The sequence below is a fragment of the Anguilla rostrata genome, chromosome 15, assembly GCF_018555375.3.
Source record: "Anguilla rostrata isolate EN2019 chromosome 15, ASM1855537v3, whole genome shotgun sequence".
NCBI lineage: Eukaryota > Metazoa > Chordata > Actinopteri > Anguilliformes > Anguillidae > Anguilla > Anguilla rostrata.
This window is the reverse complement of record NC_057947.1, coordinates 1454657-1471605: the sequence shown is the minus strand read 5'-3', so window position 1 is coordinate 1471605 and position 16949 is coordinate 1454657. Positions and strand designations below refer to the sequence as shown.

General features: G+C 45.2%; 1 protein-coding gene across 1 annotated transcript in view; it reads right to left on the bottom strand.

The window, feature by feature from the left end:
• Window positions 1-15420, bottom strand: part of LOC135240537 (NACHT, LRR and PYD domains-containing protein 3-like) — a 46646-nt gene extending 31226 nt beyond the window's left edge. The window contains exons 1-3 of the mRNA XM_064310132.1: window positions 15339-15420; window positions 11136-11403; window positions 4535-6359 (exon numbers count right to left, since the gene is read on the bottom strand). Coding sequence (XP_064166202.1) covers window positions 4535-6359; window positions 11136-11394 — 2084 coding nt within the window. The 5' untranslated portion in view covers window positions 11395-11403; window positions 15339-15420. The remainder of the gene's footprint in view (window positions 1-4534; window positions 6360-11135; window positions 11404-15338) is intronic.
• Window positions 15421-16949: the final 1529 nt, after the last annotated feature.

The window sequence follows — 16949 nt, the reverse complement described above, 5'->3', positions numbered from 1 at the left end:
CCTTCCCCCCTGTAAATTACTAAACTTAGGGTTGTAACTTGGCAGCTGTTTCGTAGGTGACTTAGGTGCATTAACTGTCTTAACGACTACTTGTATTTTTTCCATAGATTGCGTTGTTGCCGTTCTCGTTGTTAGTGTTAATCAGTTTAACCATCAGGGTCCAAGTTGAACTATGCGGTTGTTCCCTGCACTTGGACCGATACTTCTCTCTAGGGGTTTCGTCATACTTGTTCCTGGTTATGGTTATACACTTTGTTGTACGTCGCTCTGGATAAGAGCGTCTGCCAAATGCCTGTAATGTAATGTAATAAACAAAGAGAATGAATGAGAGAGATTATATCGTTAATGTAATTGTTGTGTGACTGAAGGTAAGGTTATAAGATAATTGTTTTATACTGGTAATGATAAGAATTGTAGATAATAAAATGATATAGAATGATCACTTTCAATACCCTTATATAGAATTGATCATTTTTAATAGCCTACTTTTATATATAACAGCCTATTTTATGTTTATTGTGATTCTATTAGCCTATTGATTTTAAATTGAAATATCTAGTGAATGCATGGTTATTTTGTATTTTGGAATATTGAGATTTTGGTATAATACTGTGATTTTTTAATTATATTGTTATTGTTTTACATTGTCATTTGTATTGTTCTAACTAAGTTCAGTTGGCAGTTAACATCTGAATCAACAAAGCCACTGAGGACCAGCCGACTCAATAGTGTTTTTCGTTTGTTCTTTCAGAATAAATGATTTCTAAAATGTTGCCCCTTGAGTCAGCTTGCACACTATAGGTGTAACACTTGCAGCAGGGCCCCTCCGTCTCCAGGCACCAGACCTCCCAAGGACAAGAAGTTAAAAATATTGCATGTATGTGTGTGTGTCTATGTGTGTCTGTGTTTTCTTTCTCTCTGTCGCTTATGTATTTCTAGAAGTCCAAACTGGTGAGCTTGGCTCTCCTCCTTATCCTCCCCCATCCTTATATTTCTGATATAAAGCTAGTTTATGTAATGCTGAAGACTAAGAGGTCACCGTGTGCTTATTCAGTATTCATACATATGACTAGACACAGCCCATCATTTATTTTGTTAAATCTTATGATATGCATATGTATTAACCATGTACCAATCAGAATTAAGTATGTTATTGTGTTGACCACTTTTTGCTAATAAAAGCAGGGACCGGACTTATCCATCTTGTTGTGTGTAGGTTCCGGACTCTTTCTGCAGAAATAAACCCTATTTCTTACATGGATATACCTCGTCGTGATGGTTATTCTATGGGGAGAATTTTCTCTGCCCAATGTTATAAACAATTACAACCATTATGAGGGCCTCTACAAACCAATGAAGATGAAACTGAATAGTTTAGATTCATTATCTTGTTACTATTTAAACAAAAACAGTTTATTTTCTGTTCATATGCCAGTGTAAGAGGTATAATAAACGGTTCTGTTCCCATGAACAGTTCTGCAGGGAGAATATTCCCAGTCTGGCCAGGAGCAGGAGGCAGCTGGCAGAGGCAGCCTCCAGTTGGCCTCTCCATCCTGCTGCTGTCGCTATGGTTTCAGCTAGGCAGGCATTACGCTTGTGCACCAGAGGACAGGAAAAAAGACAGTGATTTTGTTTGGATTTACTTCTTCGCTGCCAATTTTTGTCATACCACTATTTAAAATAAACAAAAAAAATCCTATACTTCAACTGTCATTCATCTCAAACATGCACTTGATAAGATGGGCTGGGCTCATTGTGAACTATCTGAGGGGTGGAAAGGTCCCAACTATCTCAGGAAAGTAGCTTACACAATTAACTCTTCTGCCTAAATAGCCAGCATTGGACTGCATGACTGAAGACAACTTTCCTTTAAAATAGTTAAATTGTAATTGAAGGGAGCAGAGTTTTCTCTAGCATAACTAAAATTATGGTACCACCTTAAGTGCCACTCTAAATTCCTAAGCCTTGTAGCAGGGACCCTCCAGGCTACAAACCTCCCAAGGACAACAACAAGTTTGAAATATAGCCTATAAGCCTATAGCCTATAAGTGTGGCTATGCATGTGCATATTTTTCTCCCTGTCTTTTTATGCCTTTCACCTCATTCTCCCCCCCTCCATCCTGAACTGGGAGTCCTGGCCTTTCACCTTGTTCTCCCCCTGCCATCCTGATAAAGGAGGAATCAGCTATGACGCCATGCTGCCCAGGACTCTGAAAGCAACTGATCGTTCTCAACTCGGGCCAGAAAGGGCCAGTGTGGGTGCAGGCTTTTGTTCCAAGCAAGCAGTTACACACCTGATTCTACTAATCAAGGTCCCTAATTAAGACTCCTGATTGATTAGGTTGATTAGTAGAATCAGGTGTGTAACTGCTTGGTTGGAACAAAAGCCTGCACCCACACCGGCCCTTTCTGGCCCGAGTTGAGAACCACTGCGATAGATCAAAGACTGAACTATTATTTCTGATTTAAAAGCCTGTTTAGACTAAGCAGCCACCAGATCACCAGGTGCCTATGTAATATCTCATGTTAGACAAGACATCATTTACCAATCATTTACTTTGTTAAATCTTACTTTATGCTTTACAGTTAAGACACTGTATGCTCATAAAATCAGGGACCGCCCCTGCTTTCTTCAGTTCGGCCTTATCTACCGTGTTGCGTGTAGGTCCCGGACTCTTTCAGCAGAAATAAATCCTATTTCTTATAAGATACACCTCATCGCGCAAAGGGAATTTTCTCTGCCCAGCAAAATAAACAAAAATATTTTAGTATCTGTGTTATGTGTTTATGGATTCACATGTGACACAGTTATAATGATACCAAAATAGCACTAGTTACATTACATTACAGGCATTTAGCAGACGCTCTTATCCAGAGCGTCTTACACTACTTTTTTACATAGCATTTTACATTGTATCCATTTATACAGCTGGATATATACTGAAGCAATTCCGGGTAAGTACCTTGCTCAAGGGTACAACTGCAGTGTCCTACCTGGGAATCGAACTTGCGACCTTTCGGTTACAAGTCCAGTTCCTTACCCACTGTGCTACACTCCATCCCTTAGTTAAAACCTGGTATGGGTTGGTTTAACTGCAAACGCATTATTCAACACCAAACTCACACAGTTCCGAATGTTTCGATTGGCACATCTCCAATTGCACCAACAAACCCATGTTGACACAAGCAGATTAACAGCAGACCATAAAACTAACAACCGTGGTGAAAGTGAAAAATATGACACGAGCAATTCCAAGTGTGTTTGTGCCTATGCTGTCACCAAAATAGGGTCCCTTATCTTAATACTGTTACTTAATATAGCATGTATTCATTTTAATCTACTTGAATTGTATATTCTGACAAAGGTTGATCCATCAGATTACTCTGCCTATCAATGAATGCCTTATTTATTAAACAAAGGCTATCTTTTCCAAACATGAGAAACTGTATTAAATTAGTAAATAGTGATACTAGTATCTAGTAGTGAAACTAGTAATATTATAGTTCATTAAATCAAATATATGATACATGATGAGGTTTTGCATTTCATGCTGCCTATATTCTGGATAGAGGACTTGTTAAAACATCTTAAAGGAGTACCATGGTGGTTGAACGTGACACTTCCCAGTTGTCTTCAGGCAACAACAAAACAAATGTGCATAATTTTTTTATTCTTCAGTCATTTCAATGTACTTTAAAACGTATTTTTCTAAGCCTAAATTTCCCACTATAAAAATTCACCCGAACCGTCTGGGCGTGGTAATGAGAACTGTCAGTTAGCTATGATTGACAGACCGTTCCCCGTTACCATAGCTACCCCCATGATACGCGCTCTTTTTGGGAGACTGAATTTTCACAAGCTAGCTAGCTTAGTAGTATATCAAGTATCGATAGATAGCTAAGGTAAGGACGTTGACTTGTATCCAGTTACAATTTTTGCTATCTAGCTAGCCAAGTTAAGATAAAAGCACAACTATAACGTCCTCATAAAAGCGAACTAGCAAGCTAACGTTATCGATAACATTGCCTTATGAAAGCAAACCTCCTAGCTAGCTAACGTTAGCTAGCTAGCTAAATGAATATAACCAGAAATAATCTAAAGGAACTCTAATTTAAGTGAACCTAACGTTAGTCAAATATTTGCATTGTCTGAACAGCAGGATGGTGTGTCCTGTCAGATTTCTTTACGGGGCGTGGAAATAGGAGTGGTTACTGTATTCGTGACGTAGAAAAATGACAACTTTCTCAACCGGTTGAAAATGGGACGATGAATTTAAAACGCATATTTCTCCAAAAATACAGAACGGACATATTTAATACTTTGCTCATTGTGTTTCTTCAATGCCTCTTGTGCAAAGAGCACATAAAACAGAGAAAGTGTGAAAATCACCATGGTACTCCTTTAATTCATAAATCTTTTTTTTTTAACCAAATTTTCTCTTCTCTGGAAATTTTATTGCACTTTATTCTTACTAGAAATACAAGGTGGGAAAATACTGTCAATCATCTACATTATTAATGACATAGTACTCACATGGCCTTCCTGTAGTTCTTGATTACTGGTAGCAGTCTCTGACGACCTGCTTCTGATGTTTTGTAGGTCTTCAAGTCAAACTCATCCAGGATGTCCTCTGACGTCAGTAACACAAAGGCCAGAGCTGAACATTGGTGTGGTTCCAGCTCTTTATCAGAGAGTGTTCCTGATCTCAGGGAATTCTGGACTTCCTGCACTAGAGAGTTGTCATGCAGTTCATTGAGACAGTGGAACAGATTGATGGTCCTCTCTGCTGAAGATTCCCCTCTGATTATCTCCTTAATGTACTTGACTGTTTTCTCAATACTCTTTGATCTGATTTCAGTCTTTGTCAGTGTGTGTGGTACAAGTGATCTGCTTCCTGTCTGTGTCAGTAGTCCTCCTAAGATAGTCTGAATGGAGTCCAGGGAGAGGCCGAGAAGGAATCGGAGGAAAAGGTCCAGGTGTCCATTCTTACTCATTAAGGCCTGATCCACTGCACTCCTGTGTAACTCAGACAGCTTCACTCTGCCACTGTGGGGTTTTGATTCTTCTGCTCTGAGTACATCTCTGTTCTCATTTACACATGAATGAAACACAAACAAGGCAGCCAGATACTCTTGAATGCTCAGATGCACAAAGCAGTAGACCGTCTCCTGATACAACCCACACTCCTCTTTAAAGATCTCTGTGCACACCCCAGAGTACACTGAAGCTTCACTGACATCAATGCCACTCTCTCTCAGGTCCTCTTCATAGAATATCAGATTGCCCTTTTTCAGCTGTAGAAAAGCCAGCTTCCCCAGTTTCAGGATGGTTTCAGTATCTGATTCTGACATCTTCTTTGAGCTCATCTGATTGGTATCCTTATACTTCCGATTCTTCACATTTGTCTGAATGAGCAGGAAGTGTGTGTACATTTCAGTCAGAGTTTTGGGAAGATCTCCATTCTCTGCTTCATCCAAAGTTTCCAGAACACTACTAGAAATCCAGCAGAAGACTGGTATGTGACACATGATGTAGAGACTCCGGGATGACTTTATGTGTGAGATAATTCTGCTGGCCTGGTTCTGATCTCTGATTCTCTTCCTGAAGTACTCCTCCTTCTGTGGGTCTTGGAACCCTCGAACCTCTGTCACCTGGTGGACACACTCAGGAGGGATCTGATTGGCTGCTGCTGGTCGGGAGGTGATCCAGAGGAGAGCAGAGGGAAGCAGATTACCCTTAATGAGGTTGGTCAGCAGCACATCCACTGATGATGACTCTTTTATATCGTAGCAGTCATTATTGCTTTGGAAATCTAGAGGAAGTCGACACTCATCCAGACCATCAAAGATAAACACCATTTTGACTTCATCATTTTCAACAATTTTGGTCTCTTTCATTTGTGGAAAGTAGTGCTGCAGAAGTTGCATCAGACTGAATGCTCTTTCCTTCTTCAAATTCAGATCTCGGAAAGGGAGAGTGAAGATGAAATCAATGTCCTGATTGGCTTTTCCTTCTGCCCAGTCCAGAATGAACTTCTGCACAGAGACGGTTTTCCCAATGCCAGCGATGCCCTTTGTAAGCACAGTTCTGGGTTCCTCTTGTTCAGGTAAAGGCTTAAAGATGTCAGTGCAGAGGATTGCAGCCTCCTGTGTGGTTTGACTCTTGGATGCTGTCTCAATCTGTCTGACCTCGTGTTCATTATTGACCCACCCACTTCCCCCCTCTGTGATGTAGAGCTTTGTATAGATCTTATTGAGGATGGTTCGGCGGCCATGTTTTGCAAAACCTTCAAATATGCATTTATACTTCTTCTTGAGATGAGTTTTCAGTGCATCTTGCGCTCTTTTTATAGATTCATCTGAAGAGAGGAAAACTGGTATGAAATCTTTCATGGTTGCATTGCATCTGAGCATAACAACAGTACACTAATACTCTCTTTTAAGTAGAATTATATTAATATTTGCAGAGTGGTTCTATATAAAATAAAAATCCCTGGGAAGATTTCCTTCACTGTATGCTCTATAGCTGTGAGCATTAAGGCCAAACAATCAAATTCAGCGGACTTCCACTTTTATTACAATTAATAATGCACACCAAGTGCCAAGTTAGTACAGTTGAGGCCAAAAGTTTACTACACCTGGGCTAAAGATATTCAAACTCAGTTTTTCACAACTCCGCCCATTTCATGTTACCATACATTTGTTTTGGCAAGTCAATTAGGGCATATACTTTTCTCTACTGTTTACATCAGAGCTAAGACAGATTTATTTCAGCTTTAACCCATTAAGACCTGAGGCGAATAATGAATAATACATTTTGCCTTCCCACGTGTATTTCAGGTCTTAATGGGTTAATTCACAATATCAGAATTCCAGTGGGTCAAAATTTTACATGCACCAAGTTGACTGTCTCTTTAAACAGTCTGGAAGATTCCAGAAATTGATGTAATGACTGAACTGAAAAAACATGTTCGAGCAAGGAGGTCCACAAACCTGACTGAGTTAAACCGGTTCTGTCAGGAGGGATGTGCAAAAATTCAGGCAAATTATTGTGAGAAGCTTGTGGAAGGCTATTCCAAGCATTTGACTCAAGTTAAGCAATTAGAAGGCAATGCCACCAAAATACTACAAAGTGTATTTAAACTTTTGACCCACTGAAAATCTGATATAGTACATAAAAGCTGTAATACATCTGTCTCTTAGCTATTATTCTGAAATGACCTCTTATGGAATTTGGAATATTTTGGCATATGAAATATTTAATCTTACAAACTAATCCAGACTTATGTTTGCCCCAATCATGTATTGTAGGCTTGATATTCCAATTAAGTTTCTCCAAATAAACACAATAGTATAATTTCTTCTGCAATGTTAAACAATAACATATCTTCTGTCTGAACAGAAATTTTGAAGCAAAACTATTTCATTCATGCACTTCATTCAAGATGTGCTTCCCACACAGCCAAAGCACTGCACGCACGCTATTCTTTAAGCAAATTATGTAGCCATTAAAATAAACATACATTGCTGTAAAACAGCTGAAATGATTCAGTAAGATTATTCCCAATATAAATGATTCCATTTCACACTTCCGTATGACACATTGTGGAGGGGTGGCGTGGTTAGGGCGCCATCTGCAGGCAGAGAGAGAGCAGTTTAGCTGGCACTGCAACCCTAGGTGCGTGCAATGACAATTAATTGCTAATTGTTGATATGCTCTGCCTGTAGTGAGACTAAGGCCTGGAATGAGAAATGCACATGGGAGCAACGTGCCATCTAATCCACGTCTTTATTGTGTGTGGTTTGTTTTATTTGTGTTTCCGTGTTTTCTGTGAGCGTAAAATACAATCTTAGTGTGTCTAAGAACGACGGATTGTGTGGTTTGTGGGGAGAAGGACTGGAGAACTCATTACAGTGGTGGCCCATACGGGGGGAGAGAGGAGGCATAAACAAGCTGGAAGGACAAGCAGGAGTGAGGGTGATGGAATCACCAACTGGCGGGCGTAGAGGCGTCCCTGGCCACATTTGAGGGTACAGTAGCTGCCTGCGGGCGGGCTACAGAGGAGTGGGCTGTGCGTTTCCTTCCCCTTCTCACCAGGGAAGCTCAACAAACAGCACACAGCCTGCCGGCGTTCTCGAGATCCATCTACGAGGACCTGAAGCGGGCTTTTTTTAACCGAGTACGTCGAACGGAGGAAGATTACCGTCGCCGCTTCAGGTCTCTTCGATACGAGGATGCCAGCAGCCCCTTTGCTTTGGCTGAGCAGCTCCAGAGGTGACAAAACCAGTTCATTCTACCCCAGCCCTTTGCAATGATCATCGCTCACTGTGCCAGAGAGCAGATTTGGTCCAGTTGCAGAGGCGCTTTGCGGATGTGTTCTCCCTCCTGCCAGGGCGCACAAACCTCATCCACCACCACACTGAAACATCTCCAGGGGTGACGGTACATTCTCGGCCCTATAGATTGCCTGAACACAAGAAAACTGTGCAGGCTGAATTGCAGGCTATGTTAAAGATGGGAGTGATAGAAGAATCAAGCAGTGTGTGGAGCAGCCCCATTGTGCTTGTATCTAAGCAGGATGGGTCTGTAAGTTTCTGTGTTGATTATCGCAAGGTGAATGGTGTATCATGTTTCGATGCTTATCCTATGCCTAGGGTCAACGACCTCCTGGACCGGTTGGGCACTGCTCGTTTTTTCATGACACTGCATTTAACCAAGGGCTACTGGGAGATCCCCCTGTTGTCAGAATTCATGGAAAAAAGGAATTTATCCACTCCGTATGGATTATACCAGTTTGTCAAACTTCCATTCGGGCTGTTCAGGGCGCCTGCTACTTTCCAACACCTCATGGACCAGGTGCTGCAGCCCCACTCTCCATATGCTGTGGCCTACTTGGATAATGTAATCATTTATAGTGACACCTGGGAGCGGCATGTGGAGCATGTGGGGGCGGTGCTTGGGTCTCTGAGGTGTGCGGGGCTTACAGCCAACCAGAAGAAGTGTGCAGTTGGACAGAGGGAGGTACGGCATCTGGGGTACCATTGGGCGGCGGGCAGGTGCATTCCCAGCTATTGTGGCCTGCCTGTGACCCCAGACAAAAAGTTAGACGGTTCTTGGGACTGGCAGGCTACTATAGGAGATTTATTCCAGCATTCTCGGAGCTGACCAGTCCCCTTACCGATCTGACCCAAAAGGGTGCCTCAGATCCGGTCCAGTGGACGGAGCAGTGCCAGCAGGCATTTGAGAGGGTAAAACAGGCTCTCTGTGGTGAACCGCTCCTGTATACACCTAACTTTCCTCTCCCTGTTTTGTCTGCAGATGGACGCGTCGAACAGCAGGCTGGGGGGCTGTTTTGTCCCAGGAGGTTGAGGGGGTGCTGTACACCCGCTGTACATCGAACCTGTCACAGCGGGAGGCGAAGTACAACACAGTGGAGTATGAGTGTCTGCCCATCAAGTAGGCGGTTGGCGCTCTCTGCTATTACCTCCTGGCACGCTCTCGCACCCTCTGTTTGGACCACGCGCCCCTTCAGTGGCTCCACTGCATGAAAGATACCAACGTACGGATCACTTGTTGGTATCTGGCATTACAACTGTATAAGTTCAAGGTGATCTATAGGCCGGGGACTCAGATGGTGGTTGCTGACTTCCTCTCGCACTTGGGGGGGGGGGGGGGGGGTGCATGTGGGGGCAACGGATTGTGTGGTTTGTGGGGAGAAGGACTGGAGAGCTTGTTACACACATACTGTATGCTTTCAACTACCACATTGTCTTCACATGGTAAGATGAAGAAAGGGCCAACTTACTTGAAAGAATTTAAGAAGCATTGGGTAGCAGCATTGCTTTGGAATACAGCAGGTCTGGACACATACCAAGTTTTTATTTCTGGAGGTGAACCCTGAATGGGGTACTTGTAGTCTGGTGGGGTACCCTGAATGGGGCAGCTGCAGTCTGGAGGGGTATCCTGAATGGGGAAGCTCTAGTCTGGAGGGGTACCCTGAATGGGCCAGCTGTAGTCTGGAGGGGTACCCTGAATGGGGCAGCTGTAGCCTGGAGGGGTACCCTCAATTGGGCAGCTGTAGTCTGGAGGGGTACCCTCAATTGGGGCAGCTGTAGTCTGGAGGGGTACCCTGAATGAGGCAGCTATAATCAGGAGGGGTACCCTGAATGGGGCAGTTGTAGTCTGGATGGGTACCCTGAATGGGGCAGCTGTAATCCGGAGGGGTACCCTGAATGGGGCAGCTGTAATCTGGAGGGGCACCCTGAATAGGGCACCTGTAGGCTGGAGGGGTACCCTGAATGGAGCAGCTATAATCAGGAGGGGTACCCTGAATGGGGCAGTTGTAGTCTGGATGGGTACCCTGAATGGGGCAGCTGTAATCCGGAGGGGTACCCTGAATGGGGCAGCTGTAATCTGGAGGGGCACCCTGAATAGGGCACCTGTAGGCTGGAGGGGTACCCTGAATGGAGCAGCTGTAATCTGGAGGGGTACCCTGAATTGGGGCAGCTGTAGTCTGGAGGGGTACCCTCAACTGGGGCAGCTGTAGTCTGGAGGGGTACCCTGAATGAGGCAGCTATAATCTGGAGGGGTACCCTGAATGGGGCAGTTGTAGTCTGGATGGGTACCCTGAATGGGGCAGCTGTAATCCGGAGGGGTACCCTGAATGGGGCAGCTGTAATCTGGAGGGGCACCCTGAATAGGGCACCTGTAGTCTGGAGGGGTACCCTGAATGGAGCAGCTGTAATCTGGACGGGTACCCTGAATTGGGGCAGCTGTAATCTGGAGGGGTACCTTGAATGGGGCAGCTGTAGTCTGGAAGGGTACCCTGAATGGGGCAGCTGTAGTCTGGAAGGGTACCCTGAATGGGGCAGCTGTAGTCTGGAGGGTTTATTTGCCAGACTTAAGCTCCACTGAATGATTATGAAATTAGATATCAGGGTATGTGGCTTGTAGAGCTCAGAGATCAGTGAACAGTCACATTCTTATCCGAGTTCTACAAGATGAATGGGAAATACCTCCAGAGTGCAGCTATATCTGTAGACCTGCTTCAAGAAAAGACCTGTAACTATTGAGACTCTTGGACCTACTCTTTTTCTACTCTGTATAAATACTCAGAAACACTGATGCATCTTACCCATTTTAGGATTGCTCTCCAGTCTCTGAATAAGGTCATTTCGATCAATTTTCTTTAAGATCTCCAGTGTGATATTCACCATCTTGTTAGCATAGAAACTCTTCATCAATTTCACAACCTGTGTCACTTCTTTGCCTTCCAGTTGACCCTGTGGAATGGGTTTACATCCTGGCAGCAGCGGTTCATTCAAATAAAATTTGAACCTTTTACGTTCTTCTTCTTTCAGCTCATCCAGAATGTCCAGAATCTGGTCAGCCATTACAGACACCTAATAACAGAAAAAGAGGTAGACTGTAAATCATGGGCAAGCTTTATCGAGAATTTACCCTTGCTGTTACCAAACGTCAAATGCATGTCAAAATGGCCTCATTATTCAGTTCTGTTTATATCAGATATGGAGTCTTGATCTCCTGGTCTTAAACAGATAAACGTGGTGTTGGCCTGGATGTTGGTCTTAGCATATTGTCTTGGGGGACATTCTCTCCCCAGAATTTGCTGATTGCATATTTTTTTGTTGTTGTGTGTATTGGAACCATCTAGCCCATGGCTGTCTAACACCATGACGATAAAATTATAGCCCAGTACATAACCCAGAATCCAACTGGCATCCTATGACAGTTTACCCTAATCAAGCCCTTCTCCACTTATAGATTAGATTAGATTCAACTTTATTGTCATTGCACAGAGTACACGTACTGAGACAACGAACTGCAGTTAGCATCTAACCAGAAGTTCAAAAGAAGCAGTAAAGTGCAGTAAGGTGTATGTACATAAGTGAATAAATATGAATACAATATAGACAGTGGATCGGTATAAATATGATAAATATATTATTAGCAAGGTGAGGCAGTGCAAGGTTCAGTCATTGGAGTAAGTTGGGGGGGGGGGGGGGGGGGGGCTGGGGGGTCCAGGTGGGGGTATCCGGGGTGGGGGGGGGCTGTCACCCTGGTGCAGAGTTCAGCAAGGTGACAGCTGAGGGGAAAAAGCTGTTCCTGAACCTGGTGGTCCTAGAACGGAGGCTCCTGTAGCACCTCCCAGAGGGAAGGAGGGCAAACAGTATGTGGCTGGGGTGAGAGGTGTCCCTGGCAATGCTGCGTGCCTTCTGCAGACACCGCTTGTGCTGGACAGTCTGAATTGCTGGAAGTGCAGTGCTGGTGATGTGTTGGGAGGTTTTCACCACCCTCTGAAGTGCTTTCCGGTCCGAGGCAGGACAGCTGCTGTACCAAACTGTGATGCAGTTGGTGAGGATGCTTTCAATTGTGCAGCAGTAGAAGTTCACCAGAATCTGAGGAGACAGATGGGCTTTCCTCAGTCTCCTCAGGAAGAAGAGTTGCTGCTGAGCCTTCTTGACCAGGGTCGAAGTGTTGAGGGCCCAGGAGAGGTCCTCGGAGATGTGGACGCCCAGAAACTTGAAGCTGGTGACACGCTCAATCTCCGTCCTGTCGATGCAGATAGGGGAGTGCGTGCCTCCTTTGGTCTTTCTGAAGTCCACAATGAGCTCCTTGGTGTTGAAGGCCAGGTTGTTGTCAGCGCACCACGCCGCCAGGTGCTGGACCTCCTCCCTGTAGGCTGTCTCATCGTTGCTATTTATGAGACCAACCACCATTGTGTCGTCTGCAAACTTGATAATGGTATTGGAGCCATGTACAGGAGTGCAGTCATGGGTGAAGAGGGAGTATAGGAGAGGACTCAGCACACAGCCTTGTGGGACGCCGGTGCTCAGGATGAGGGTTGAGGAGGTGAGGTTGTCTAACCTAACATACTGAGGTCTGTTGGTTAGGAAGTCTAATATCCAGTTGCAGAGGGAGGGGTTGATACCAAGGTCACCAAGTTTGGTGATCAGTTTGGAGGGGATGATGGTGTTGAATGCTGAACCAAAATCAATGAACAGCATTCTTACATAGGTGTTGTTGTTGTCCAAGTGGGAGAGGGCGGAGTGTAACGCTGTGGAGATGGCGTCCTCCGTACTCCTATTTTGACGGTAGGCGAATTGGAAGGGGTCCAGTGTGGGTGGTAGGCAGGATTTGAGATGAGCCAGGACCAGCCTCTCGAAGCACTTCATGATGGTGGAGGTGAATGCAACAGGGCGGAAGTCATTTAGGCTCGCTGCAGAGGAGTTTTTCGGCACCGGCACGATGGAGGTGGATTTGAAGCACGTGGGGACAGCTGCTTGGGCCAGTGACAGGTTGAAGATGTCAGTCAGGACCTCAGTCAGCTGCCCAGCGCAGGCCCTGAGCACGCGTCCGGGGATGCCATCAGGGCCAGCAGCCTTGCATGCATTGATCCTGCTCAGTGCTGCACACACGTCGGTGGGGGCGAGTGTAAGGGGCTGGTGGTCTGCAGGGAGTACAGCCTTGATGGCCGCCTCCTGGGTGTCCCTGTCAAAGCGAGCGTAGAAGTTATTAAGCTCATCAGGGAGGGAGGTGTCGCTGGTTGGGGGGAGGTGTAGGTGGGTTTGTAGTCCGTGATGGCCTGGATGCCCTGCCACATGCGTCGGGGGTCGGAGTTGTAGGTGAAGTGCTCCTCAATCCTTAGCTTGTGGCTGTGCTTGGCCCTCTTGATGCCCCTTTTCAGGTTAGCCCTAGCTGAACTGTAGGCCTGCGCGTCACCTGATCTGAAAGCAGCGTCGCGTGCTTCAGCAGTAGGCGGACCTCTCTGTTCATCCACGGCTTCTGATTGGGGAATGTTGTAATCTGTTTGTGGGTGGTAACACTGTTGATGATAGCGTTGATATAGTCCAAAACAGAGGAGGCACAGGTATCAATGTCTGTGTGGGAATCCAGGGTGGCCTGAGTGGCAAACATACTCCAGTCTATGTGTTGAAACCGGTACTGTAGGACAGAGTCCGCTCCCTCTGGCCATACTTTAACTGTTCTAACTGACGGTTTCACGCGTTTGATGAGTGGTGTGTACTTAGGGAGTAAGAACAATGAGAGGTGATCAGACTGTCCCAGGTGGGGGAGGGGAATGGCTTTGTATGCCTCAGCCATGTTAGTGTAAACATGGTCTAAGGTCTTGTCCCCTCTTGTAGGGCAGGAGACATGCTGATGGAATTTGGGGAGTACAGTCTTTAGGTTGGAGTGGTTGAAATCTCCCGCAATAATAAAGGCTGCCTCCGGGTGTGTAGTCTGTTGTTTGCTAATGGCAGCCTGCAGTTCTTTCATAGCAAGCTTAGCATTAGTGTCCGGGGGTATGTATGCTGCAGTCACAACAGCAGATGTAAACTCTCTGGGCAGATAAAAAGGTCTGCACTTAACCATGAGATGGTCTAGGTTAGCAGAGCAGTGACTCTCGATAATGGCATTGTCTGTGCACCAAGCTTTGTTGACATAAATGCACAATCCCCCACCTCTGGTTTTACCGGAGTCATCAGCTGTTCTGTCCATCCTGAGGATGTAGCGCCCAGGTAGCTCAATGGCGCTATCTGGAACGCCGCTGTTAAGCCAAGTTTCCGTAAAAATCATGACGTTTCAGTCCATAATTGTAGGGGCGACATAGCTCAGGAGGTAAGACCGATTGTCTGGCAGTCGGAGGGTTGCCGGTTCAAACCCCGCCCTGGGCATGTCGAAGTGTCCTTGAGCAAGACACCTAACCCCTAACTCCTAACTGCTCTGGCGAATGTGAGGCATCAATTGTAAAGCGCTTTGGATAAAAGCGCTATATAAATGCAGTCCATTTACCTTAATTCTTTTATGAGTGGTGATCCGCAGTCGCAGTTCATCCATCTTGTTCGCCAGGGACCGTACATTGGTGAGGAAAATGCTGGGTAGAGATAGCCGATGAGGAGATAGCCTTAGCTTGGCTCTTAGCCCTCCTCTTGTCCCCCGCTTTTGTTTGCGGTCTCGACGCCGCCTGCGAGTAGTTCCGGCCGGCGGAGCCGGGTTGGTAGCCTCCGGTGTCCTGACGGTCTCAGTGTAGAGCCGGAGATCGCTGATAAAGTTGTCCGAGTTGAATAATCCTATATCCAAAAGTTCTTGTCGGGTGTACGATACGTATGCAAAACTGTTCTGAGTGAACAGACTTAAAACGACTAAGTAGATAACCGCTAATTTGCGAAAACTGGAGAGACGCTGAGCCTTGCGTTGTGCACGCGCCGCCATCTTGGTCATCATACAGTAAAATCTCAAATATTCAAAGAGTGATTTAAAACTCTCAAAGAAACATTTTAAATATTTTAAAGCAGATTTTCTGGTACTTTCATACCTGTGTGCCCCCCAGCCCTGTCTCCTGCTTGGCTCCTGAGGTAAGACCTGCAGGGAGAGAAGCTGGCTTTACTAGCAGAAAATTCAGCAGCTTTAACGGACAGTGTTGCAAATACTTGCTATTATACTGCCGCTGTGTGTTGTCTGATAAAAATAACTGAAATATAGGGCTCTATCTTACACTCGGAGCAACATGGCGGTAACCCAAATGCAGGTGTCTTTGCCAGTTTCAGGCCAACATGGTTTTAACTTTCCCATCCAGCATCGCTGTTTAAAGGGGCAGTTCACCCAAAAATGAAATGGAGGTACTTCTCCACTTACTCAGAGCAGTGTCTCAGTGCATTTTCTAGATCTTTGCTGGAACTCACTCTGATAAAACAAACCTCAGGGGTCCATCTTCTCCAAAATTTTACATTCGAATAACTCAACAGCAACATCTTTCCACATATAATCCCACAGGGATTATCCACGCAGTCTCAACAAGTCTCTTTAACTACAATAAGACAACCCCTTGTTCGCTGATGGCATTGCCTATCAACAATTTTTGATGGAGCACCTTGTAGGTAGGCATCAGCCCAACCCTACTGTAGATGCAAGTTCAGAGGGCTTAGGAGCTGGGATCCAATACTTGTGTGGCAGACATATTCATGTAGAGAATGGTCATAAGCCATTGGAAGCCTTATTTAAGAAGCCACTCTTTAGTGTTCCAGCTAGACTACAGAGAATGTTCATGGGATTGCAAAAGTACAACCTTAAAGTGATTAGTAAAGGCCAGGTAAACAGGTGCACATAGCAGGGACATTGAGCAGAGCACACCTGAAACCACTTGAGGTTGAGCTCAAGGTGAATTTCATCATTCACTCACTGCCTGTGTCAGAGGAAAAACTGCAGCAGTTTAGAGCAGCAACAGCAGAGGATGCTGAGCTAAAACATTCCATTACTACAGTCCTGGAAAGATGGCCAGACACACAGAGCCTGGTGCCAGACAGTACAGAAACACTCCCCCGGATCTCTGGCCTGCGCGGCTGCTCATGGGGAAGAGGCTCAAAATACAGCTACCAGCAACAAAGACACTGCTGCAGCAGCACTGTATCAGCACACCAGGAGCAGCCCTGTGAGCAGGCAACAGAGACAGAATCACTCCTTAGACAAAGGAACCAGGACACTGTCTGACAAAGGAAGGAGATAAAGAGAGAATAAAAGATAAATGCAACCAGCCATGATGCCCAGAAAGCCTGACCAGCCAAGACCCTACACTGTTAAAGCACCGAATGAGCAAGTCTACAGGAGGAACCAGAGACACTTGCTGAAGAGAAAGGAAACAATATTGCCATAAACACACACACACACACACACACACATACACGGTGGAGTTCCCAGATCCTGCAGAAAAAGAATCTGACACAAGTGCCAGTGAGGGAGACAGGACAGCAGTGAATTCTCCATTCCAATACTGTCCTATAGAAGAAAAATCCCTGCTGAAAGGCATTGGCATTTTAAAGTCTTTTATAATAAATACATTTTTAACTTCCATTGCTCTCCAAGAGTGGCTGAAAGTTTTATATTCAGTATTTGCCTTTCTTTTTCATGTTCTTTGGTTGAGTTGTGAAAC